Consider the following 27,934-nt stretch of genomic DNA (forward strand, 5'->3'; position numbering starts at 1 on the left):
TATAAGAAGGCAGGGGATGAGTATGTTTTTGCAAGGAGTGTAGTAAGCGGTTGGATTCCATTGCCTGAAAATGTGGTGGTTGTGGAGACAGTGAATGCATTTAAGTCATTGTATGATGAGCTGTTTGTGTGATACTAGACTACCCCGAATTAGCTCTTCGATTTAATGAAGGTCCGGTGATAATAATAACAACAATATTGTGTTAGCATTAGGGATTATGGCATGGTGGCACTTGGCTGTTGTATCCTTTTCGATGGATGCCATTAAAATCATTGATAGTTTGAGCCAACTGTTTTTGATTGACTAAGGGTGGACACTGACTGTCCTCTTCAGTTAAGAAAATCTCAACAGTGCTAAATCAGCTTTTCCTATTCTCTTTTTTTCAATATAAGGTGTGTTAGTGGATTTATTTATTTTAATAAATTCAATTGGTTGCAAGAAGATCTTGATAATTGTTCTTGGAAATACTTGCATTCGTTTGAATCTTGTCTGGGACTTGAGGAATCTTTATAAGTTCTTCCGTCATGTACTGAGGTAATAATAATAATAATAATAATCGTATGATGATACACGGCCGTGAGTCCCCCTTTACGGGGAGGAATGGCACCATCTGAGTCCCCCCAAATTTTATCCGGGCTCTGGAACCGGCATAGCTGACGAATCAGACCTATGGCTGGGTCAGTATTCCTGACTGTAATGCATGTGTGTTCACTGGACCGGTTTGCCTGCTTGCGGGATGAAAACCCCCAGATAAACTAGTGGAAAAACCCCTGCTGTCCATGCCCAAGACCGGCTATGGATGAGCATGAGGAAGAACTTGGCTATGGATGAGGAGGATCCTTAAGCTCTTCTAGTCGTAGACGGGAATCGAACCTAGGACACTTCTTCCCGAGGCATATGGTTGCGAAGCGCATAGCTACTAGGCTAACCACGCGGACACGTACTGAGGTGTATGTGTGTTTCTCCAGTAAATGCAATATCTGACTTTTAGTTTTCTCACTCGGAACAAATAATATACACTTCTCGTAGCTGTTGTTTACCTGATCCATTATTTGTATTATCAAGGCCACTTTTAATCCATCACTTCCTCTGTCAGGTGATTAAAACTCAGCAAATTAATGCTGCCATAATAACAGTCACCTCTTACACAAATCCACAACAAATCGCTTACTGGAGGATATTATGAGCCTGATCAGAGATAAAAAATAAAGCTAGAAGTGTGCCTCAAGACAAAAGAATTTTTAACAGATTAAATGGAGCTGTGAGAGATGCCCTCAAAGCCCACAGGGATCGACTATGGGAGTATAACTTGGCTTCCTTCTCACCTGAGGATCACTCTATTTGGAGACTCTTGAGAAATCTTAGAAACAAAAACAATTCTTTTCCCCATCTACAATCAGACCTGGGTCTTGTGCACACGGATGCAGAGAAGGCAGAAACCATTACAAAAAATTTAGAAGGGCAGTATCGACTTGTTTATGAAAACTTAAATTTCAACCACTTGTATAAAATTCATCAGTATGTGAGACATGTACTAAAACTTCCTGATGCCTGTACTAATCAAATCGTCCCTACTTCACCAGCAGAAATCTATGAGATCATTAAGAATGTTAACAACAAAAAAAGCCTTTGGTCCAGATGGCATCACCGATAAAGTTATTAAACTACTACCCCGCAGAGCCATTGTGTACCTTACCAACATAATCAACGCGATTATTAGATTCCAATATTTCCCTTTCCCATGGAAAACTGCTTATATAACCCTATTCATAAACCAGGAAAAGACCCACATCTACAGCAAAATTATCGTCCCATTAGTCTGATTTCAAACCTGCGAAAGAATGCCAAAAGGGTCATCCTCACCAGACTCCAATCCACAGTAAATAATCTGAATATCCTCTCAAATGAACAATTTGGATTCCGTCAACATCATAGCACCATTCAACAGATCCATAGACTAATTGAATATATTACCTCAGGCTGCAATTGGCATCAACTTACCGGAGCTGTCTTTCTGGATATGACCAAGGCCTCCAGTTAGGTGTGGCATTATGGTATACTCCAAAATCTCATCGCCTTTAACATCCCACTACAGATGGTACAGTTGATCCAATCATACCTCAGCAACAGATTTATGCAGGTCAAGATAAACTACACTATATCTACTAAACTCCCCATTCTGGCTGGTGTCTGGCAAGAATCATTACTTGCCCCAATTCTGTTCTCGATATTTATGGCAGATATTCCACACAATCCAGTGTCATCTATCTTGGCCCTCAACGCTGATGACACAGCCATACTAACCAGATCTCTTCGCCCACACCTAGTCACCAAAAAACTCCAAGAAAACCTACAAATGATAGAAAAATGGTTCTCTAATTGGAGATTACAAGTAAATCCCTTGAGGAACATAGCCGCTCTTCTCCAGGAGAATAATATCTCCTACAAGGGACATATTCCTGTTTAACACCAAAATTCCTTGGAAACAAAAGTCAGATACCTTGCTGTACTGCTGGACAAAAGACTGACCTTCAACCACCACATCAAGGACTCGTGTGCAACGGCATCAAAAACCATCGCATAGCTATATCCCCTAATAAACAGAAACAGTAAATTACACACCAAAATCCAACTGGTCCTCTACAAACTTCGTCCTATAATCACATATGCTTCGCCAGCATGGAGCCATATTGCTGATACTAATATCCTCAAACTGCAGCGAGTGCAAAACAAGTGACTTCGTATGATTCTGAACGCCCCATGTTTTGTCAGAGATGTTCGACTTCATCTTGACACAAACATTTCTTTATATATACTCTTTCCTTCAGTCTCTTGCAGCAAAGTATTTCCTAAAAACGTCTACACATCCAAATCCACTGGTGCAGCTTGTTGCACCAGTGGATTGGGATGTGTAGACAAACATAAAGTGTCTGGATGAACAAACACAAAGTGTCTGGATGAACAAAAGACCTGAAGCCATCAAGATTTCAAGAAAAGATCCATAATCCCCTTGCTCTCTCAGGGCGAGCATATTGCTCATAAACGTTTTTCTTCACTGTATCCATTCGGACAGCTGAGAACATGAAATGCATCTTGTTTCATCCTTGGAGCCAGTAAAGTTGAAATTGAAGTTGAAGATTTATAGGTACGAAATTGTTATACAAAAATTTAAGATTTGAACTTTCATATAACTTTTTACTAAATAGCTCCATCATTTGTATATCTTTAGTTATTAAAATTTAAAACCCGTGCAGGCCTTCATGACACCTATATAAATATATGAAGTTGCTGACAGAGTTTTCCTTGAACTTCATCAAAAATCAGGTTATTCATTATAGAGTTGTTTCAATGGACGCTGTTATATTCTGGATGAACAAGGGGGGGGGTAGAAGCAAAGATAATTTTCAATACCTTACTCACATAAGCTTTCAAACTTGTTTAAGCAAGGTAGACAAAGCATAACACTAGGTAAGAATTTCGAAGCATAGTCTCATTTATCTCTCTTTTGGCCAAATAACAGTGCTAATGAACTTAAATTTTCAGAAATCGTTAAAGGGTGATGGTTGACATTAAAATATTGCAATTCAGTTTTAAAATAAAAATGTATCTTAAAAATTCTTGAATGTCAGATGATTTTTCCTTTATTTTTATAAAAATTTCGGGATGCTGCAACTCTTCTGATGTTATTATTATCGTGAAAGCGACACCAGTGAAAAGGAAATAACGTGTCCTTTCGAATTACATCATAATTTGTTGAGACCGAAAGAGGTCAAAGTACAGAGAAGTATATATTTTTATTTTTGGTAACCATCTGCTGGAGTTGACGCTATATATCTCTACAGTTATGTTGTCATCGTTATATGACATCACGTCATATTTTACGAACGGAAATGATTACAGCAACGTAAATTGAAAAGTGCGCAGCTGATCGCCAGAGGGATATGAACGGCCAAGTACTGTGTAATGACTCAAAGGTCTAGTTTGTTTTGGGAAGTTTTGTAAAATTAAAGAGATCTGAATCATACTTTGAAATATGGATGAAGACGGCGTGTTAACTACACTGAAAATTCTTATAATTGGCGAAAGTGATGTTGGAAAGTCTAGGTGAGATGTTGGAAACTATCGTTTGACAACATTTGTATAAAGCGCTCTGATATCTTTCATGTGAACGTTTTTGTTTTATGTTGAATTTAGTGGGATTAATTCGTTCATCAACATCTTTTGTTTTAATTTATTATTATTTAAAAAAAATTTTTTTTCTTGCGATATTTGTACCACGATACAATTTTCGTTCGTTATTATGTATTGTATTAAATATTGATTCTCGCACTCTTGGTGATATATAACCATATTTACCCAAAATAATAAAAATTTATATTGAAATCTATTTTTAACATAAGTTTTCAAAATGTTTTATTGCAGCACCAATCGAGCAATCTATTGCTAATATTCATCAGTTTTTTGAAATTAGAATTTTCTTATAAAATGCATTAGCCTAGTGATCCAATCCATTCAGCCGTTCTCTTATAAATCTTTTTTTTTTTTTTTTTTTTTTTTGATTTGGGGGGGGGGGATCATTATGATCAGCATATCTGTTGGGTGGCCACCTTATGGAAGTACTAGATGGGCGGGCACTAGAAGTTTTAATGAAATTTGAATTCTGAACTGCAATAATATCGATAATAATAATAAATATTTGAAATTGGCCAGCACCACAGTCTGATATATAATTTGCACATCGAAATGCATGGCAGTTGAAGAACACACTGACAAGCAGGGTAGGGAAGTAATTGTTCTATGTTATAAGGCATTAATAAGGTCACATCTGGACTGCTGTGCACAATCTGATAGCCTAGATTCCTTGGTTGATGAAGTGGTGGAGAGGATTTAGAGATGAGTGACAAAGATTATTGCAGATCTCTGGAATACTTATTATGAGAATAGATTGAAGGTCTATGGGCCCCAAAAACTACTTGATAGGCTTAAGGCAAGAGATATGATAGAAGCATATAAGTTGTTAAACAGGGTTTATTTCTGTACAGTGCAGCAGGGGAGAGAACAAGGGGTCACACCTGGAAATTGTGTAAGAGTGTCATTAACAAGGTATTAGGTCAAGATTTTTTGTTTGGAAGGTGAAATATGGAGTGCTTTGTCTATGATTGAGTTTAAGGAGAGATATGATAGGTATTGTGTGAATAATGGCTTGTGTGTCAATTTATAGTCTCATGCAATGAGTCTTCTGAGTACACAGAGATACCCATATAATAATAAGAATAAAAGTTATGAAACAATTAATGTTAGAAACTTATGTATTTGTATCTACTTTTCTCTAAAAACAGTTAACACCAAAGCACAATAAATTGGCATGTTTCATTTTGTTTTGTTATAATTCCACTTACTTTCCTCTTCTAGCTTACTGAACTTCTTTAAGGTTCTCTGCTGGAAGTACTGCCTTCTTTTTTATACTTTTCTTAGGTGCTTTCAGTTTAATCCAGGATTCCCATCTCATCTAAGTCTCTTTTAACATCAAATTACATGGTTGTTGAAGAACACACTGACAAGCAGGGATAGGGAGATTATTATTCCATGTTATAATGCATTAATAAGTCCACATCTGGATTACCATGCACAGATCTGGTCACCTGGATTCCTTGGTGATGAAATGACCACATAGAAGATTTAATAAATAAATATTTAATTAATTATGAATTATGATATTTCATAATTAGTTTAGGAATGCAAATTCATAAAGATGCAAATTTAAATTGGCATCAACGAGGGGCACTAGTATAGATTTATGCCCACAAGCACCATATCAGTTAGTCACACTGAAAAAACAAACCAAACCAACAAAATACATAGGAGAATCTATCTAGACAACACCACCACCTATTAAGTGCTTGACAGTATGTTCTTGGCCATTGAATTGATTGCTTGTGGATGAGTTTCCCCAAATGAGAGCTGCATTTTGACATAACCAAATTTGTTGAGATCAGGGCAGTTTTGAGGGCTGAAACGGATTCCAGGAAAAGTCATTCATATTTATACTTGATTTGGTGGATTAAGGTAGCCTTTTATGATCAGATCCTGTGATAGGTATCCAATGCATAGGCTACTAAACTTGAGTGGCCATAATGATGGAATTGGAGTCTTCGTGCTTTAAGATTCTGATGTTGGCTGTCCTACCTGTTTGGTCAACGTAAGCAAGGTTGCAGCTTCTGTTTAGGATTTGTTGTTTGCACACAAAAAATGTCTGTTAACACTTTAACCAATGAGAAGGTATTATTATGGGCTCGGAAATGCACGCCTGCTTTGCTGAGCCCGTATATGTATGGTTGGCATGCTTTCCATATTCAGACAATTTTTTAGTATAGAAAGAATCGTCGTAAGATATTCAAACTTCGTGGGTAGGTTCCTCCATCTATTGCCAACCAATTTAAGTTTATTTGACTTGGGTTTCTGTCCTTGTATGACATCTAAAGAGAAAAATTTGAACTGGTGCAACTAATCATATGCAGCATGATGCATAAACCATGTATCTGCGGGTATTTCAGGGATGTCACAATATGGCGTCTACCAGTAAATATCTGCGTTATCTTACTGATGATCAAATTGATGAATTGTTAACAACAAATGAGTCAGGAGAAGAATTGTGTACTTCAGATGAAGAAGATCCTGGTGATGTAAGTGTTATGAGCGAGCAAGATAGTGACAAAAATCTCGATATGAATGCGAGTAAGTGAATGTGTACCGAAGATGTATTGTTCAAGTGGCGTGATGATGCATTTACTCCAAGTGTACACAAATTTGATAGCAGTAATTCAGGAATAATCACAGGTAATATCACTGATGATTTTTCAGCTTTAGATATTGTTGAACAATTTTTTACCATAGAACTAATGACAACAATAGCTGACGAAACAAACAAGTTTCATACCTTCACCAGAAATAATAAACCATCTAACCATCTTCACGACTAAAGCAGTGAAAAAAACACCACCCCTCAAGAACTTTACATTTTTCTAGCTATTACACTGCTAATGACAAGGGTAAAAAAAACTTAAAATTTCTGAACATTGGGCTACAGATCCTCTCCTCTCAACCCCCCAGTTTTCTGATTTGATGGCCCAGGACAGATTTTTATTGTTACTTTGATTATTGCATTTTAGTGATAATGAAAATCAACCTGAAGGAGACAGATTGTTTAAGTTGAAATCTGTAATTGAAAATCTCAGAAAAGGTTTCAGTGAAATGTTCTACCCCTTTCAAAATTTGTGTATGGATGAAAGTCTTGTTCTTTTCAAAGGTAGATTATCATTTGCCTGGTACATTCCTTCAAAAAGAAGTCAATTCGGAATAAAACTGCTTCTCATCTGTAACTGTGAAACAGATTTCATCACATATTTCATAGTGCACACTGGGAAGGACACAGACATCTTCCCTGAGATGTGTGTGTCCTTCACAACTACACCCAACACACCAGGGTCAAAACACTGATGAAATATTTACATAGGGGTCATACACTATGGATTGACAACTGGTATTCCAGCCCTCTACTTTTCGACTGGTTGCATAAAAACAAGACCAATGCATGTATTACAGTCAGGAAAAATAGAAAGGGAATGCCTAAATTTTCACAGAAACTAAATAAGGGCAAAACATACAGACAGTATTCTTGCAATAAGGTGGCTTGAAAGGAGAGAAGTTTCTATGCTGACAACATTGCATGAAAATGATTTTACACAGACGGACAAAAAAGATCGACAGACAGGAGAGAATATTGTGAAACCACATTGTGCGGTGGATTACAATGTCAACATGGGTGCTGTAGACAGGACAGATATGATGGTCACTTCTGTTGAGTGTATGAGAAAAACTATGAAGTGGTACAAAAAACTATTTTTCCACCTTCTGAATATGACCATACTAAATTCTCACTGTCTTTATAATGTAAAATTTGGAAAAAAATACAAACTTAGCAGATTACCAACTCATGCTGATCAGGGAAATAATTCAAAAAGTACCATATCCCTAGAACAACAGGGAGGTTGAAAGGGCATCCATCACCTGGAGATCAACCACTGCATCTCAAAGAAAGGCATTTCCCTTCTCTTGTACCTTCTACTGAGAAGAAGAAGAATGCAGCTCAAGTTTGTTATGTCAGTTCCAATACCACTCTTGAGCAGAAGAAGCATCGTGAGAGCCAGTGTATGTGCACCAAATGTGACGTTGGACTCTGTGTACAGCCTTGTTTTGAAAAATATCATTCCATGCTAAATTTTTAGGATTTTCATATCCTGGCACTTGGTAGGCTTAGTAATAACTGTGTTGTAAATAATAGTGCTCTTTATATATTTTGATTAATTTCTGCATAAATGAATGTGTGTAATTTGCATAATCAAGTGGACACCTTGATTATGCAAATTTTATAAAACACTATTATTGCCATTTTTTTGTGAGTGAACAAGTGTATATCAAGAATGTATGATGCTGTTCGGACTTCTTATTTCAATAAGAATTTTAATTGATTTTATTTATAATTTTTTTCATAATTAATTCAGCACATGGGCCAATGTCAGTAGAATATAAAATCGGTAGTTAAAGGGTTAATGGGATCACAGTTAAACTATGATTCCACTAATGCACAAATCATAATTCAAAAAAAAAAAAAATCTCCTCCTGGCCAGCAGTGACAGTTAGTAACTAACTAAAACCATGTAATTCTAGATCCCCTTGGATATATCGGCTAACAAAAATTCATAAAGAAAATGTACTGTTACTCCCAATAGTTAGTGGCATAGACTCATCCACATATAAACTAGAAAACACTTAGCCAAAGTGCTCTCTCAGTTTACAAGCAATACTCCTTTGCACACAAACAGTTCTGCCCATACTTCTGTTTAGTATAGAAAACTTCACCCACTAAAGCAATGACTTAATAGTCATTTTTGACAACTCTTCATTATTCAGTAATGTTCCACTTAAAGATACCTTTGACCTAAGGAAAGGTGAATTTCCTTCTGATGTCTCAGCCCTGTTTCAGTTCATAGTAATTCAGGCTGTTTTATTTGGCAAGTCAAGGCAAATTCTAGAGGGCAGCAGAGCTCAGACACTCTAAACACCCTCTTTTCTCAATTAAACACCCAAGGACTGAATTCATTAAAGAAATAAAGCAACAGCAAGCAGTCTGCCAATCCTATATACCCAAGTTAACAACAACCAAATGGATTTTTTGCATTCACTGTCTAAGTCCTGTGGCCAAATAACAAACATGGACAGCAATAAATCTATCACTATTCCATATATCCATTGCACTTCTGGAAAAGTAGTTTTAGTATTATTATTATTATTAAGAGAGACTTCCAGGGAGTCAGGGATTCATCGAGGGAGGCCACATACTACGCACACCTGCTGTCGTTCTTGAATTCATTCACACTGCTTGTACACAACATCCAGTGACAATCCATTCCAATCATGCACCACACTGAGAGAAAAATCTAGCTCTCACCCTCCCCCTTCTTGGCAGCATTTATTCTTAGCTTTCTTCATCCCTTCCCCACCCTCCATAAAAATGAAAATTTCCATCAAGTGAAATCCTTAATGACCCTTTCAGAAGTTTGTGAGTCTCAATCATATCACCCCTCTTTCTCCTGTTTCTAGTGTCTGCAGTCTACAAATTCTCAATCTGTCTTCATAATAATCAGTATTCCACAATCTTGATATAATTTTTTAACATTCTCTTTTGTACTCTCTCCACAGTAGACCAGGAAATCAGACCTGTACACAATAGTCCAAGTGAAGTCTTATCAAGGCCTTGTAAAGAGGAAGAATGACATTCTTATGTTTACGTGTTTATTTCAGCATTGCAATTATCCTCTGAGTTGTATTTGCAATTTTAGGTATATTGTCCTTGAACTTCTACTTCCTATCTAGTAACATTCCAAAATCTCTAGCCTGATCAGTTTCTTCTAGTATAATCCCACCATAATTTATAAGGGTGTTTCATCCTGATCAGGGTGGAATCATGAGGAACTTAAGTGTAGAGGACATAGGAGAGGATAGCTTAATTGTGAGTGAGCAGGAGGTATTTGAGGAAATAACCTTGATGTTAATAAGACAATAGGATTTGATGACATATCACCACGCATCTTAAGGGAATGTTCCAGGGAACTGGCAGTAGCATTAGCATGCCTGTTTAATAAGAGTTTTGCAACAGCACAGGTTCCAAGGGAGGGTAAAATTGTTCCACTGCATAAAGGTGGTGACAAGGCTGTAGCTTCAAATTATAGGCCTGTCTGTATATCTGAAGTTCTGGTGAAGGTCTTGTAGAGATGTAAAGTTGCAGAGCCTCATGAATAGGAGGAAAGGGGGGGGAGATATGATTGAGACATGTAAGCTGGTCAGGGGTTGTTATCAGGTAGACATGGAAGAGATTTTTCGTAGAATGGAAGAGGGGGAGAGTAGAATAAGAGGCCATTGCTAGAAACTGTATAAGAAGGGTGTGAGCAAAGGAGTGAGAAGCAGGTTCTTTGCATGGAGGGCTAGTAAATGTAAAGCACGACTTTACATTTTTTCCTGCATATCTTGGCATCAGCAAATAGCTGTATGTGTATGTTGCTTGTCAGAGAAGATTCACATAGGTAGTCAGTGGTCTTTGAAATGTGGAGTGCGAGGACAGATTAAGAGCATGTAAGTTGCAGAGCCTCGTGAATAGGAGGAAAGGGGGGGGGATATGATTGAGACATATAAGCTGGTCAGGGGTTGTTATCAGAATAGACATGGAAGAGATTTTTCATAGAATGGAAGAGGGGAGAGTAGAATGAGAGGCCATTGCTGGAAACTGTATAAGAAGGGTGTGAGCAAAGGAGTGAGAAGCAGGTTCTTTGCATGGAGGGTGGTTGGTGAGTGGAATGCATTGCCTGAGTGTGTTGTGGATGTGGACACATTGAATCAGTTTAAGACACGGTTTGGATGAGCATTGTATGCAATAGTGAGTTGTGCAATACCTCCCACGATGAGTCTCTGACTCCATGGAGGTCAAATAATAATAATATGACATCAGATATCTAGTCACACCAAAAGTGTTTTAACACTCTTTTTGTTAGTAAATGTAAAGCAAGAGTTTATATATATTTTCCTGCATATCTTAACATCAGCAAATAGCTGTATATCGCTTGTCGAATCCTTCCCAATGTCAGAAATGTACAGATTGAATAACAGTGGATGAAAGACTGAATCCTTGTGGTGCACCTGGTTACCTTAAATCTTACAGAATACTACTTTTTGATATATCATTCAGCCATCATCTTATCCATGCAAATATTTCATAATCCAATCCCATATTTTCCAATTTATGTAACAGTCTTCCATGCTATATTCTGTCAAAAGCCTTAGCAAAATCCAAAAGTATGATTGTGCATCCATTCCTCTTATCCAAATCAGTGGTAACATTATTATAGAATCAAGAAGTTGCTAAAACATGACCTTTGCTTAGTAAACCCATGCTGTTCATTACAAAGTAGAGATTCTCTGTCAATCCATATCTGAATTTGAGCCAAGAGATACTGATTGATCGAAAGTTGGCTATATCAGTCTTTTTCCCTGTGCAACGGGATTACCATTCATTCTTTCCACTTCTGTGGAATCTTCCTTGTTCTGAAACTCAAATTATATAGTCTGGTCAGAGGAGTAGCCAGTTTAGCTGCACTCTATTTTAACATCTGTGTTGATATTCCATTGGTCCCTATTGCTGAATTTTTATTCAGTTTGTGCAACAACTCTAATACTTCCTCATACACCTGAGTCTCTTCATCCAGTGAAGTGGTAGCAGTGCATCCAATGTTGCATACAGCAGGTCGATAGCTTTTAGCAAAATGGGCACGGATTATTGATCTATAAATTAAAGATGTGAAGAAATTATACACTTGGTTTAATCCTTATTTTTAGAGGGATCTGCGGCACAGTATAATTATTAAAAACAACACGTAAGTGTTGTTTTTAATAATTATACTATGCCGCAGATTAATTACTTACTTACCAATTAATTACTTTAATTAATAAATAAGGTAGATATTTCGTACTAAAAATAATAGTACATCTTCAGTGTTACAAACAGATAGGAATAGAATACAAGTAGCGATTATTCGGTGGATCACCCATTAAAATACAATGTTGTCGCAAGCTAGGAAATGAAAGAAATTAATAAATAATTAATATTTAAGATAATTAGTTTTTTTTAATGATTACATAAAATAAGTCTCCCAGATCTTCGACAGAGAGAGGCAATCATTTCGATTTAAATTCAGTCGGTGTAAAAAAGCTTTACAACTTTCTTTAAAGAGGCGTTCATATTTGAACCTGCATCTATGAAGTAGAATAGCTTTATCCCACTGGATATTATGGATAGTGGTAATACTGTGCTGTGCTAGACCAGACTTCTGAGGTTTGTTGTAATCAATATAATATTGATGTTCTTTAATTCTTTTTTCCACAGAACGGCCAATTTGTCCAAAATAAGAAACATCGCATTCACAAGGAATTTTGTAAACTCCAGCCAAAGACAGAGATGACAGTTTATCTTTTGTAGAAGGCAATAAGGAAGACATTTTGTTGATAGGAATATAAGTGGGAATCAATTGGTACTTTTTTAAAATTCTACCTATAGGTTCTGAGATTCCTGAAATGTAGGGGATTGGAACTCTGCGAACTGTTGAAGAAACCTTAGGTATTGGAACATAAGATTCAATTATCTGTTGGATTTGATTAGGGTGGTAATTATTAGATACCATTAACTTTTTAATGATGGAAAGTTCTTGTAAGATTTCTGGAGAAGAGCAAACTTTGTGCCCTATTAATTAGAGATTTAAGAATGCCAAATTCACAAAATTCCTTGTGAATGCGATGTTTCTTATTTTGGACAAACTGGCCGTTCTGTGGAAAAAAGAATTAAAGAACATCAATATTATATTGATTATAACAAACTTCAGAAGTCTGGTCTAGCACAACACAGTATTACCACTACCCATAATATCTAGGGGGATAAAGCTATTCTACTTCATAGATGCAGGTTCAAATGTGAATGCCTCTTAAAGAAAGTTGTGAAGCTTTTTTACACCGACCGAATTTAAATCAGAATGATTGCCTCTCTCTCTCCCTCTCAAAGATCTGGGAGACTTTTATTTTATGTAATCATTAAAAAACTAATTATCTTAAATATTAATTATTTATTAATTTCTTTCATTTCCTAGCTCCTGACAACATTGTATTTTAATAGGTGATCCACCGAATATTCGTTACTTGTATTCTATTCCTATCTGTTTGTAACATGGAAGATGTACTATTATTTTTAGTACGAAATATCTACCTTATTTATTAATTAAAGTTATTACTGTGGACTTACGTGTTGTTTTTAATAACTTGGTTTAATCCTTTATCCAAGTGTAAATAAACAAAGTTTGTCCCTGAAGTATTTTCAGGACTGGGCCAACTCGTATATAGAGGCATATGACTTCACATCACTTGTCTTAGTATCCCATAATGCAAAGCACATATCCTTATGGACATGTACAATGCTATGCATTATGGGAAGGGTCATTACCCAGACCAGTTTTGACCTTTATTGAAGTCTGATCAGTTGGAGCAAGACCCAGAGGTGATACTAAGGTTGAAGTAATGCACAAGTCGTATTTTCATATAAGAATAGCCAAAAGGTGTCGCACCTTGTTATAAAATATTCTGGATTAGAGATGGTTGTTGGAAGTTTTAACAACATAAAAATGTGCACAAATTCACATGGAGAGAAGAGACAAGAAATAAGAAAATTCTCATTGATCGTGTTATTGTTGATAATGATGTTTTCTCCCTGGTTCAGGACACCACAGTGTACAGAGGATTTGAAATTGGAAGTGATCACTTGAGCAGGATAAAATTGAATTTCATAGTGAAAAGAATAACATGCAGGAAAGTTTTAAAGCGAATAAAAGAAATTGAGCAGCTCTCAGATGTGAACTGTAGACTAAAATACATAAAGATTATTGAAAAAATGAAAGAGTTAGAGAATAGGAACCAAACCTTGGAGATTCAGTGGCAAAAAAAAAAAAAAAGAAAAAAAACCCTGATTGATTCAGCCAGAGAGGCATGTGGTGAGGTAGTCTGCAAGGATAGAAAAATTAGAACTCCATGGTGGATACAGAAAGTTAAAGAGGCAATGAAGAAAACATTAAAAGTTGCTGGCAAATAAGTAAGCTTGTGTTCTTCAAGAATACCGAGACAAATGTAAGAAGAGCTAAACAAAAGTCATGGGAGGACTTTGACAAGAACATAGAAAATAAATATCAAGAAGGTGGCAAAATATTCTGGAGGTTGCTGAAGAAGATTAGAAATGGAGGAAAGAGTGCTGTAAAAGGAGTTAGAGATGATAAAGGTGACATGAAAACAGGAGAAAAAGATATCCTTGAAGTTTGGAGTAATTACTTCAAAAAATTGCTAAATGAAACAAGCAGTGATAGCACAGTGTTAAAAAAAAACACTCAACAGGCATGCAATACATATCCATACTTGAAGTAGAAAAAGCCATCAAAGGCTTGAAATGTAGAAAGGCAGCAGAAGTAGTTGATATTTGACCAGAAATGCTGAAATATAGTAGTATGAAAGTCTTATAGTGGCTGCACTGCATAGTTCAGAAGGCCTGGACAGAGGGACGAATTCCTGATGATTGGATTAGAGCTCTCATAGTACTCATTTATAAAAAGGGAAATAAAACTGAATGTGAGAATTACAGAGGTATTTCCCTACTGGGTGTTCCTGGTAAGATTTATGCTGAGAAACGGTTGAGAAGAACTGTGGAAGAAAAGCTTGGTGAAGAACAAGCTGGATTCAGACGAAATAAAGGCTGCCACGATCAGATCTTCACTTTACGACAAATAGTGGAGAAATTATGGGAATATAACAATGATCTGTATTTAAGTTTTGTCAATTTGGAAAAGGCATATGACAAGGTGCCAAGAGAGAAGCTATTCAGTACACTACAATTATATGGTGTCAATGGGACATTATATCAAGCAATACTTACTCTTTATTTGAGTTGTAAGTCAGCATTTAGAATTGAAGGAAGTACAGGAAGATGGTTTAATGTTAAATCTGGTGTGAGACAAGGATGTACATTATCCCCTCTGTTATTCATTATCTATATGGATCGCATTATGAAGGAAAGTGGTACTAAACATGATATCAAAATTGGAGATGTTAATGTCAGCTCTTTGCTTTATGCAGACAATGTTATACTTCTAAATGAATCCACTACAAGTCTGCAAAATTCCCTGACTAAATTGAATAAATGTTGTAATGGATATGGTATGAAGGTCAGCAATAAAAAGACAAAGACGATGAAAATAGGTAGAATCGTTGAAAATATCAACTGTGTTGTGAACTGAGAACCCGTGGAACAAGAAAAACGTTTCATCTACTTAGGCAAGATTTTTAGTGAAGATCGTAAATTAAATATGGAAATAGACAACAGAATCAACAAAGCTGGTATGGTCGGAAGTCAATTGAATAAATTTATACGGAATAAGAGAGAAATTAGTTGGAACACTAAATTAGCTGTATACAAGGCAGTGTTCAAACCAGTTTTAACTTATGGATCTGAGAGCTGGGTCAGAAGTAAAACCCTTGACCAAAGACTAGACTAGACTTCACTAGAGACTGCAGGATATGAGAATCCTGAGAAAGATTAGAGGCATGAACAGATGGCATCAATGGCAATATCATATTAAAAACGAGAATATTAGGAAAGAACTTGACATTGTCAGCATCCAGGAATGCATTAGCAGAGCTAATCTCAGGTGGTATGGTCACTTAAACAGAATGGGTGAGGAAAGATTAGCAAAACAAGTGTTCTCTGTCAGGTTGGCAGCAAAACGACCCCGAGGAAGACCAAGATATAGGTGGATTGATATGGTACAAAGTACGTTAGACGATAGAAATAATAAGATCTGATAATGTTGGAGTCTTGACAAGTAACACACTGATTTGGAGGAAAATTGTAGATAGGAAGTTAGTAATAATGTAAATTTTTCATGTAATACTATCATATCCTGTACACCTCTTGAGGGTACATGGCAGGAATTTGATGATGATGATGATGAAAGTGTAAGAAACTGGGATTAAAAGAGAAGGTATTATATGGGGTTTCGATAAGAGGTGTATTTAATGAGAAAGTGATAGCATGTGAAATAAGAATGAGATTTTGAAAAAAAAAGGGGATGAAAGTAATAATGTGGACGAGGAGATGCCAGTGTGGAGGGGAATACCACGCTTACGTGGACTCCTTCATAGGAAAAGATGTGAGTTCAAGCACATGGAGGAACAATTACTGTGTGGTACACAGCAGTTGTGGATTTGATGATAAAGAGGTGTACTTAATGAGAAAGTGACGAAACAAAAGCATGTTTCCAAAGTGAAAAGAACGAGGTTGTTAGTAAAGATTAGTTTGCAGAAGGAAAGAATTTATTGTTTTGGCTGGCTTGATTGAATGTGAAAGGTGAGAAATATGTAATGATAGAAGATATGAAAGAGTAACTGATTGAAGCAAAAGAAGAAGAGTAAGTAAAGATTGTGAGTTTTCTGCTGCCTCAGTATGATAGGAAAGAATTGAAGGTCCATGATTGCTAACAAGTCAATGAGAAGATTGTGCATGACGATGGTGTTCGATTATTAGATGTGTAGAGTGAATTTGATGGACAAGAGGACCTGTATATGCCTGATGGACTGTATTTAAATGGTTTGGAAGGTTACCAGTTTGGAGAGTGTTGTTTAGTGAGCAGTTAGAAGAGCAAAACCAGAAGTATTATAGGAGATGTAGTCTAGTGTGGGTTCAGCCACTCCTGAGACAAATGACTGTGTGTGTATGTGCAGAAATTATTTTACAATGCTGAATGCAGTTTCACAGTTTTCAAATCTGAATGGGTTAGTAATGACATTTTATGCAAGGATAACTGTGGGTCTAAGGAGATGTTGAAATGTATGTACACAAATGCAAGAAATATTCAGAATATGAAAGGAGTTTTTGGCATTGGTGAGCTTGGCCAAAAGTTATAGGGCATCAGTGAGACCTGGTTGACAGAAAATGATATATTTACAGGCATAGAAAGTAAATGGTATTGTATTTTCAGGGATGATAGAAGGAATGTACAGGAGATGGAGTATTGCTGATGATATCTGAAAAACTATAACCAACAAAAATAGAGGCTAAGAAGGATTATCAGTCTGTGGGAGATTGTTCATTTGAGACTATTCAGTGTCAGACAAACAATAGGACAATACATATTGTTGGTTGCTGCTATAGATCAAGAAGTCCACAGGAAAAGGTAATGCAATGAATTGGCAGATTTGCACAGTGGGTGCGTGCTGAACAATTATAATTCAGTGGTATATTATATTGGCCAGATTATACTAGAAGAAACTGTGACTAGGCTAGGGATCTTGGAGTTTTAGTAGATAAGAAGTTGAAGTTCAAGGACCATATTGCAAAAGGATCTTGTAGTTTTAGTAGACAGGAAATTGAAGTTCAGGGGCCATATTGCAAATACTACTCAAAGGATAAATGCAGTGTGAATTGAACATTGACATGTAAGAATAAGGAAGTTATTTTGCCTCTTTAAGGCTCAGTACAATGTACCTAGACTTTCTTTCACTATGCATTATTCCCAATTCCTATGCAGGGTCCTCGTGTTACTTAGATGTGACTACTTCTTAGTACCATTCCCAACTGACCTGTTGCCAAGTCTGCCGCTGGGGGAGGGGGGGGATATATTTTTGGCTGTAGAAGCGTATGTTCATGGGGCCGGTTTGCCTGCTTGCAGGATGAAAAAAATGCCAGATAAACTGGCAGAAAAAACCTACTGCCCGCGCCCAAGACTGGCCAACTTGACTATGCCTGAGGAAGATCCTCAAGTTCCTCACTTTTTCGACAGGAATCGAACCTGGGACACCCCTTCTTCCAGGCACATGGTTGTGAAGCGCAAAACCACTAGGCTAACTGTGCAGACTACAATGTACCTAGACTACTGTACACAGAATATCGGGACTGTGGAATGTAGATTATAAGGGGAGAGAGAGAGAGAGATTGACAATTTGTGGACTGCAGATGCTTGCAAACAGAAGAGATATGATAGATGCCTACAAAGGTAATGCAGGATACCAGTAGATGGAATTTTTCATTTCATTTTATGCAAGGTGGAGAGAGGATGAGAGTGCATCCATGGAAGTTTGAGAATGAATGCAATCAAGATAGTGGTGAAGAGCTAGATTTTACTCTCATAGAATGATGCATGACTAGAATGGCTTGCCTTTGGAAATTTTGAGTGCAGATGTTGTGACTGAATTTAAGAAACTGTGTAATGTGTGGTGTGAATGATGTGTGGTTTCTCTTGTTGAGCCCTGACTCTCTGGACATCTCTACTACTACTACTAATAATAATTAAACTTCAATGTTGCAAGCACAGAGCTTTCATCAGCTATCTTTATATCCATATCACCATCTTCACATTCATCTGTATTTGTTTGAATTGATGTAACAAAGTTTATGTGGTATTCTGTGAAATACATTTTCAAAATTCATTGTATAGTTATGAGCTTGTGTAGCTCAGTGGATGTGGCATTTGCACTCCACGGCACTTGACCGCATGAATGAAGACTTGCTTTCGAATCTAGTCGGCGACTAGAGGAAATTTTTCTAAGCCTTTTTTTGACCGATTCCAGAGTGGTCGATCTCTGGCACGGACAAGTGGGCTTTTTCTCCTGGAAACTTTAGTTTTTCGTCCCGTAAACTCAAGAAAATTGACCGTAGAACCCACACTGTTTTCAGACATTAAAAATATTGTATTAGAGATAGGGACCACGAGATAGTGGCACTTGTTGAGCCACCTCTTCACCGTGTGGCATTTAATTAATGCTAGCCTTGGGCCAGCTATCTCTGATTGGCTACCAGTGGAGATTGAACTGCCCACTCAGTCTCCAAAAGTTAGATAGGGCTAAATGGCCTCGCCTACTCCCTATATGGGAACAAAAAGGCATTAGCTGATTGTATAGTTATACCCTTTATCTAACTTGAGTGGCACTATTATAAATGACTAAGGCATGACTTATCCTTCACAAAGCCATCTGCTCCCCATTGAACATATCATATTCTTATATGCTCATTCCTAAATTCAGTCTCTGACCAATTTTCAGACAAGTTTACTGTAACTCCTAAGATATTGTCTCTTCCTGATGATATGTCAGTCTTTAGCTGTAGTTCTTTTGTTAGCATTCCAGAACTCCTACCCTGTCTCTCTCAGTCCTTCACATTCTACCCTTGTAACTACATCATCTGCTTTCATCCAAGTCTTTTTTTTTGTGTGTGTGTGTGTCTGATCCAGACGCGAAGGGTCACAAGGCCTATAAGCAGATTAGTGCCATGTGTGGATAAGAAGAAAGGAGAAATCTGTTCACATTTTGTTTGAGCAGCTGAAGGATGTATACTTAAGGATAGGCAGAGTTGGGAAGACTCTTCGAAAGGAATGAAAGAAGAGACAGTGAAATTGCTTTCCAGGTTTGTCAGAGCTCCGTTTGTGAAAACAGGCTATACCTAATTTAATTGCTAGAATCCATATATATATATTGCACATCAAAAGCCCTTTAGTTGCTCATAAGTCTCACTAATATACCTATAATTTTTGGTGAGGTTAGACTAAACAACGCTAAGAACTCCCTGTTATTTTTGATATTTTTGGCATTATTATACATAAACTGTAGTATTCTATTTGACCTTAAGCTATGTTTACATCTTGTGTTTACTAACCTATTCAATTTTTCACTTGAGAGGCTAATTCCTGCAATTTTTGGTCATTCTCACATTCACTTGCCTTATGGGTGCCTGCACACATGCACTCAGTTGCATTCATCCTAATAGTTCTAGCTCTTCTGAGTTGTACATGCTCTCTGTGAAAAATTCTTTCTGGAGACATGTTCATGCCAGCAGTAGCTGCACATATGGAAACAAGCTTTGGTGTGTGTGTGTGTGTGTGTGTGTGTGTGTGTGTGTGCCACTTCTCCACTTAGTGGTTGCATTTTCACTAAGCTTACATGGCATGTTAATTGCAACTTTTTCAGTAGAGTTTTATTTGTAAAATTAGCATTTGGCGAGGGGAATGGTTTTCATTATAAGTATCACTCTAAATGTCTCTAATTACACTAGTTATAGCTAATTGTTAGTACATTGACCTGTAAATGTCTCTGTACTAGTTAGTGATGAACAAAGCTACTTGTTTTTCTAGCTTTTGCAGTACAGCAAAAGTTGCAATGGAAAAGTTGCAAAAGAATGCAATGTTTGTATTGGAGCATTTTATTCCAATCTTCAGAAACATCTGAAATATTATCTATTGGAATAGATAATAGAAATTTATCTATTCCTGAATAAATATGAGTACTTTTATGTATTATAAGAAGTGGTTGATCTACAACAAATTGCATGAGATATCTATTATTGATAATACAAAAAAGCTGCTGACAAAAAAAAAAAAAAAAAAAAAAAAAAAGTAATGAATGTAGAATTCGTGAAAATGTGGATAATTCTGATAATGATTGGATATTGTGTATCCTGTTACTGTGTAAAATGTATACTGATCCTCAGTAAACAAAAGAAAATTCTTAGAAAATGAAGCAAAATATAAATAAAACAGGGAAATAAATACACATAACAAGCACAGCAAATTTTACAAGATGATTTGCTGCTCCATCAATCCCCATGTTTTGTCAGATGTGCTATGGATGTAATAGTTCTCTGTTATGATCCATAGTATGTTTTGACAAAACTCGAGCACAAAATAGAGTGATCGCAACTGAACTATGAGTGATTCAATATGAATGCGTTAAATACAATCTGTCAGCATCACATAAGTCCAGGAGGGGAGTGATTGCATATGAATCAACTTATGCACTGATTCATATGCAATCACTGCCCTCTGCCTAAACTTGTGTCTAACATAGCATGGCAGCAGACTTATAATCTTATAAAGGCCTTTGAAAAAATTCAAGTATACCACTATACATACATCTCTTTTTTTGTTCATTGAATTTCTCATTGTATTTTTGTCAGTGAATTTGTACATAAGTAGATTTTTAAACATGACCTTCATTTTTACAAAAATGCTGACCAACCATCACAAAAAATACTGCTATTATCAACCTAGTTCTGAATTCAAGCTGCCATCAAGCTCTTCAATATCTTAACTACTACTCTAGACCCATAGGCCAGCCTATAATTTTTAGTCATTCTTATCATCCCTTTTACGAAGTGGTAACATTTATCCACTTACCATTCCTTGGGAACTTGCACTGTTGTGACTCCTGTTAAACAAGTACAAAAAATATGCCCTGAAATAAGACATGCAGTTATGTGATCAAGTCCTAATACCTTATTAACATCAGATTTACTTACTAGATTCACTCGAATATAACTCTCACTCCCCCCCCGAAATGAAAGTTAAAAAATTGTGGTGTGCGAGATATTTGTGGAGATTTTTGGGAAACTAAAGTTTTTCAGGAAAAAAACTAAATTGACATTCATAATTAAATCCTCAATAGTCATTATAATTTAAAATTGCTGACATTATTTATAAAATGAATGCATTTAAATTTTAATTATCAACATTATTTATGTGATCAGCCACTCACATTCCTCATGTGATATATTTGAATCACACCCTACTGCTTGATTGCTGTTTTTCTGCAAAATCAATAACTTTGAGTTTAAAACCAGCATTGTAACTTGAATGTTTTTCCATATTTCAAGCATAAAATTATCAGTAATTTACAAAACTTCAGATACATTATGAACAGTCCTTCATGAAGAACTAATGAGAAGTGAAAGTGGAGTGTGAAATGGAGCTAAGTTTTAAACTTTTTTTGTATGCAAGATATATGCAAAACTTTTTAATTTCTATTTTCATAAATTAAAGATACCAAGAAATTATATACTTGGTTTTATCCTTTATCCAAGTGTAAGCAAACAAAGCTTGCGCCTGAAGTATTTTCAGGACTGGGACAACTCGTGATGTTAACAACCTTTCTCTAATCCAGAGTAATTTAATAATAAGGTGTGACACCTTTTGGCAACTCATATGTGAAATGACTTCTGTTATTTCAACCGTAGTATCGCCTCTGGGTCTGACTCCCACTGAAAAGACCCCAAGAAAGGTCGAAACCGGTCTGGGTAGTGACCCTTCCCATAATGCATAGCATTATACATGCTGCAGGGAGATGTGCTTTGCATTACGGGATACTAAGGAAAGTGATGTGAAGTCATACCACCTTTACCACGAGTTGCCCCAGTACTGAAAATACTTCAGGCACAAACTTTATTTTTGCTTACGCTTTGATAAAGGATTAAACCAAGTATATAATTTCTTGGTATCTTTAATTTATAGTATAACCAAGGGAAGAAACTTCCAACAACATATTTTCATAAAGTAAAATGTGGGTGCAAGATATGCAGTAGGGCAAGTTATGTTTGAGTAAATAAGGTAATTTCTCCTTCCTGCTCATCCACCATCAGTTCCTCCTCCATCATTCTTTCTTCTTTCAAATCCCTCATAATGTGTTGATAAAAATACCTTCATAAATTGTTCATTGAATGCTTCTACTATATCCTCTGCTGCAATTACCAGTCTCCCTTCACCTGCTAACATCATATTCCCTATTCTCGTAATAGTTTTTTTTTCTTCTACATTCCGCATTTCAAAAGAACACTCTAGGATTTTGTCCTTATCAGCCAAGTCACCTTCCTGTCCTGGTCTTTGTATTTGTATTGAAGAATGCAACTCATTCTTCATCTTGTGTTGCCCATAATGCCCATCTTTTTTTCCAGATTATTTAATCTCTTCATTCTCCATTTACTATTATCTTAATTAGCATTTCATTTTCAGAATACACTCAGATATTGCTACTGTTTAAATAGTTCTTTATCAGCCCAAGCAGCGTCTATCACCTTTACACCCAACTCCTTTTGTTACCTACATTTTTCATAATTGCCAGATTCGTTATTCCACATATATCCTTTCTGCACACAAGTTATCATATGAATGGGTGATACTCTGAAGCCACCTTATAGCCACTCTTACCAACTGGAGAAAGATTAGACATCCCATTCACAAGCATATTCTCTTATATGATCAGATCTAATATTCTTAACCCTTTGTGCTTCCGTTACATATTGCGTAAGATAGCTGTCCCTCAGGAACTCAAGAAATTCGTTTTCCTCATTTCCTGATACACCAACATTCCAATTAATATTCATCCTCCTCCTCTCCATCTGTCTAAGATGAGTTGAGGCTGCCACGAACAATAGCCTTCCAGGCCAATTTATCTGCAGCCAAAGTATTATTCCATTTGTTTTTCTCCTAAATGTTGCTCATAAGTTACTTTTGATTCTGCTTTGTATAATTCTTATAAATAATTTGAATGACTTACTAAGGTTATTAGCCTAATTAATATTATAATTAAAATCGCCCATAATGGTAACTATTCTCTTGCTCACTAAGCCACCTTTTGTCTCCACTTTTCACATTCCCCTGGCTCATAGCAACATCCAACTAAATATCTCTTCTGCCTTATCTCTACCTCACACCATAATGCTTCAGAATCATTATCTGCAATTTCCCTACTATTTCTATTTCAACAGCGATAATTCTCCTGCTATCATCAACAGCACTCTTCCCTTCTTGATCATTCTATTCTCATGAAAAACGCTATACCCTTCCATTTATATTTGTCAGGATATCCTCATCATCCAACAATGTTTCACTTTTTCACTTCAACTATTTTTGTATAAATGAACTCAGTCAATACAATGATTTCATCTCCCTTCATTTCATCTCTAGAATTTCACCAACAAGCATAGCATTTCATTTATTATTATTATTATTATTACCACCCCAAGACCTCATGGAGTCAAAGACTCATCTGGGAGGTCCTTTTATCACACACACAGCTCATCATGCCGTGTTTTAAGCACATTTAAACTCTTTGCAGATACCACATTCTCAGGCAAGACATTCCAATCATTCACAACTCTGCACGAAAAAACCTGCCTCTCACTCCTCTACTCACGCCCTCTTTATACAGTTTCCAGGGATGACCTCTGGTTCTACCCTGATCTCCCACTATTCTCTGTAAAACTTCTCCAGCATTCATCCTATAACAACCCCTTACCAACTTGTAGGTTTCTATCATATCTCCGATCTTCCTCCTGTCCACCAGACTCTGCAAATTACATCTTCTCAATCTTTCCTCATACTCCACATTCCAGAGGTCAGAAACTACCTTAGTCAGTCTCCTTTGGACCCTTTCCAACATCTCTTCATCCTTCTGAAAACCCGGTGACCAAATCTGGGCACAGTAGTCCATGTGTGGCATAATCAAAGCCTTATACAACGGAACAAGAATCTCCCTACTTCTACATGTCAGTGTCCTCCGCATCATTCCCAGAAGCCTTTGTATTGTCTTTACAATTTTGGTGATGTGTCCCCTAAATTTTAGATCCTTATTCACCATCACCCCCCCAGATCTCTTATTTCCTCTACCTCCAACAGTATATTCTCACCAAGCATAAATTCTGCATCCCATCTTTGTTTTCCAAATTTTAAAACTTACATTTCGCAACATTGAACTCACATCCCCATTTCCGTGCCCAGTCACTCAATCTATTCAAGTCTTCCTGTAAGGCCACAACATCTTCACTACACTTCATGGTTCGTCCAAACTTTGCATCATCTTCAAACAACTGAATATATCTATCCAAATCTTCACCTATATCATTAATATACAAGTTAAACAGTAATGGACCTAAAACAGACCCCCGAGGCACTCCACTAGTGACTTTCCTTTTCCTGGATGTCGCTCCCCATACACAACTTGTTGATACCTATCGATAGCCAGTCTCCAATCCAATGCACCAATATAATATCCAATCCCATCTACTCTAGTTTGACTATCAACCTATCATGAGGTACTCTATCAAAAGCCTTTGCAAAATCCAAGTATATTACTGTGTATCCTTTTCCTCTGTCCAAGGAAACAGTCACTTTATTGTAATATGTAAGTAGATTACTAAAACATTACCTCCCTTTAACAAATCCATGCTATCCATCAAAGATAATACCATTGTTATCAACCCAACTCTGGATCCTAGTTCTCACAAACTTCTCCAACAACTTAACTACAACACCTGACACACAGATAGGCCTATAGTTTGATGCTTGAGTTCGATATCAACTCCTTTATGAAGTGGCACAATCTTGTCCTCCTTCCACTCCTTAGGAACTTGACTGAGTACAAGACTCATATTAAAAAAATATGTCAAGGCAGGTGTCAACTCCCTGGCACATTCTTTCAGAATACGTGGTGATATATTATCAAGTTCCACAGGCCTTATTAACTCTTATTGCAAGTTTATTTTTCACTTGGTTAGACTATAATAAATTTAGTTTAATCCTTTATCCAAGTGTGAGCAAACAAAGTTTGCACCTGAAAATATCTTCAGGACTGAATATGGTGTTGTACTACCTTACTGGGATAAGGTAGAATATTTCATTTCTTGGTTTATAACCAAGCCTACCCATGCCATTCCTCACCTGTGACTTTTCCATATCTTCTTCTGTTCACTCACCTTTAGAACTCTTGCTCTGTATATCTTCTCAGCTTTGACTACTCTTGAATCCAAGGTCATTCCTTTTCTGTGTTAACCATCACCATACATACATTCATTGCTGCTTCCAGAATCTGTTACATTGTCTCCCTGTCCACTCAGACCCTCTCCCCCAAATTTCCTTGTCCATTTTTCATTCCTGTTCTCATGATCTCATCTTTCACACTACTCTCCTCCATTCAAAACACTTCAGTCTCACTGTTTCACTCTTCTGTTCTTTTATGCTGTCTCTGACTTCCTCTGATCCCTTGTGCACGTCACTTGCTACACTACCTTCTAATAAGTCTCTCCATTTAAATGTAAATCATTTTTATACAGTTCGATTTGCCTTTCAAATGCATTCCACACAACAAATTGTACCCATTTCTCCTCACACAATTCTGCTCGCATATCATTCATAATGCTTGCTCACTATCTTGTAGAACACATTCTTAACTACTTTCTTGTAGAACACATTCTTAACTACTTTCTTGTAGAACACACTTAACTACTTTCCTACCACGTTGTTGTCTTTTACTCCTCAATAGTCTCCCAGTATCCATCTTTACATTCTCCCTTTGTCCATTGAAATCGTTTGGTCCCACAACAGCCACTTATTTTCTTGCATGTTTGCTTTTCATATGAAGAATCAGTCACCATGTTCATCCGCTCACCTGGAAAACAAACCTTGTGTGCCCTCCAATTTGCCACACCTTTAATAATTTATTAATAAAACACGTAAAGACCACAGTAATAACTTTTAATTAATAAAGCTACAAATATTTCGTACTGAAATTAACAGCACATCTTCAGTGTCATACGAACAGCTAAAAGAATGGAATACATACAGAATAGTCGGTGGATCACCAGTTAACATTGTTGCCATGTGCTAGGAGATTAATTACTAAATTATTAAATAATCCTTTAAAGATAATTAATTTTTATTGATAGTTGCATAAAATAAAAGTCCTTCAATTTTTGAGAGAGAGAGACAATCATTTTGATTTAGATTTGGCCGATGTAAAATAGCTTTACAACTTTCTTTAAAAAGGCATTCATATTTGAACCTGCATCTATGGAGGAGAGGAGCTTTATCCCACTGGATATTATGAGTAGTGTCAGTGCTGTGTTGTGCTAGACCAGACTTATGAGGTTTCATGTATTCAGTATAATATTGATGTTCCTTAATTCTTTTTTCCACAGAACTGCCTATTTGTTCAAAATAAGGTACATTGCATTCACATGGTATTTGGTAAAACACCCACCAAAGATAGAGGTGACAGTTTATCTTTTGTAGATGGCAATAAATAAGAAATTTTGTTGATAGGAATATACGTGGGAATCAGATGATACTTCTTCAAAATTCTGCCTATCAGTTCTGAGATGCCTGGAATGTAAGGGATTGGAACTCTGCGGTCTGTTGAAGAAACCTGAGGTATTGGAACATAGGACTCAATTATCTGCTGGATTTGATTGGGGTTGTAACCATTTGATTCAATTAGCTTTTTTATAGTGGAAAGTTCTTGTTGTAAAATAAGGGGACCCATAGCAGTACCATTAATCTGTTTGTAGAATTCCCCCCCCCCATGTAAAGTAACCTGCATTCATGGTAAATTGAAATAATTCAAAAATATCTGGGGGAAATTTAGACTTGATTAAATCAAGAGTGTCTAAGTGGTACATTGGTAAATAAGGAGGTGACATCGAAACTAACCATTATGTCTGAATCTTTTAGGATTAGATTTTTAACCAGTGTTTTGAAATGGATTGAATTTTTTACAAAAGTAGAGGAGTTGCCAGTAAGAGGAGCAAGCGACTTAGCTAAATGCCGGGCCAGTTTACATGTGGGACTATCTATGCTATCAACTATGGGGCGTAGGGGAATATTAGTTTTGTGGATTTTTGGTAATCCATAAATACGGGGTGTTTTAACATGAATTGGTTTTATTTTCCTGATGATTTCTTTTGGGCCATGATGTCACTTTTTTCAGTAATTTTCGGACTTTTTTCTTTTGCGACATCGTAGGGTCTCGATGTATAATTTGATATGTGGAACTGTCACATATGAGATCTTGCATTTTTCTGTTATACTCTTCTTTATTCATGATGACTGTTGCATTTCCTTTATCGGCTTTTGTAATAATAATATTTTTATTATTATATAACTTTTTTAGGGCAGTTATTTGCTTACGTGGTATATTGCTTTTTGGA

At 36.5% G+C, this 27,934-nt stretch overlaps 1 protein-coding gene across 1 annotated transcript in view; it reads left to right on the forward strand.

Moving 5' to 3' along the window:
• The first annotated feature begins 3,736 nt into the window (after positions 1 to 3,736).
• The window catches only part of LOC150100365 (ras-related protein Rab-18-B-like), a 130,849-nt gene continuing 106,651 nt past the window's right edge, over positions 3,737 to 27,934 (forward strand). Inside the window, exon 1 of the mRNA XM_090402412.1 lies at positions 3,737 to 4,104. Coding sequence (XP_090258538.1) covers positions 4,034 to 4,104 — 71 coding nt within the window. The 5' untranslated portion in view covers positions 3,737 to 4,033. The remainder of the gene's footprint in view (positions 4,105 to 27,934) is intronic.

This window comes from Typopeltis vanoorti, chromosome 13 (genome assembly GCF_054136105.1).
Source record: "Typopeltis vanoorti isolate ZY-2024b chromosome 13, IOZ_Tvanoo_1.0, whole genome shotgun sequence".
Taxonomy (NCBI): domain Eukaryota; kingdom Metazoa; phylum Arthropoda; class Arachnida; order Uropygi; family Thelyphonidae; genus Typopeltis; species Typopeltis vanoorti.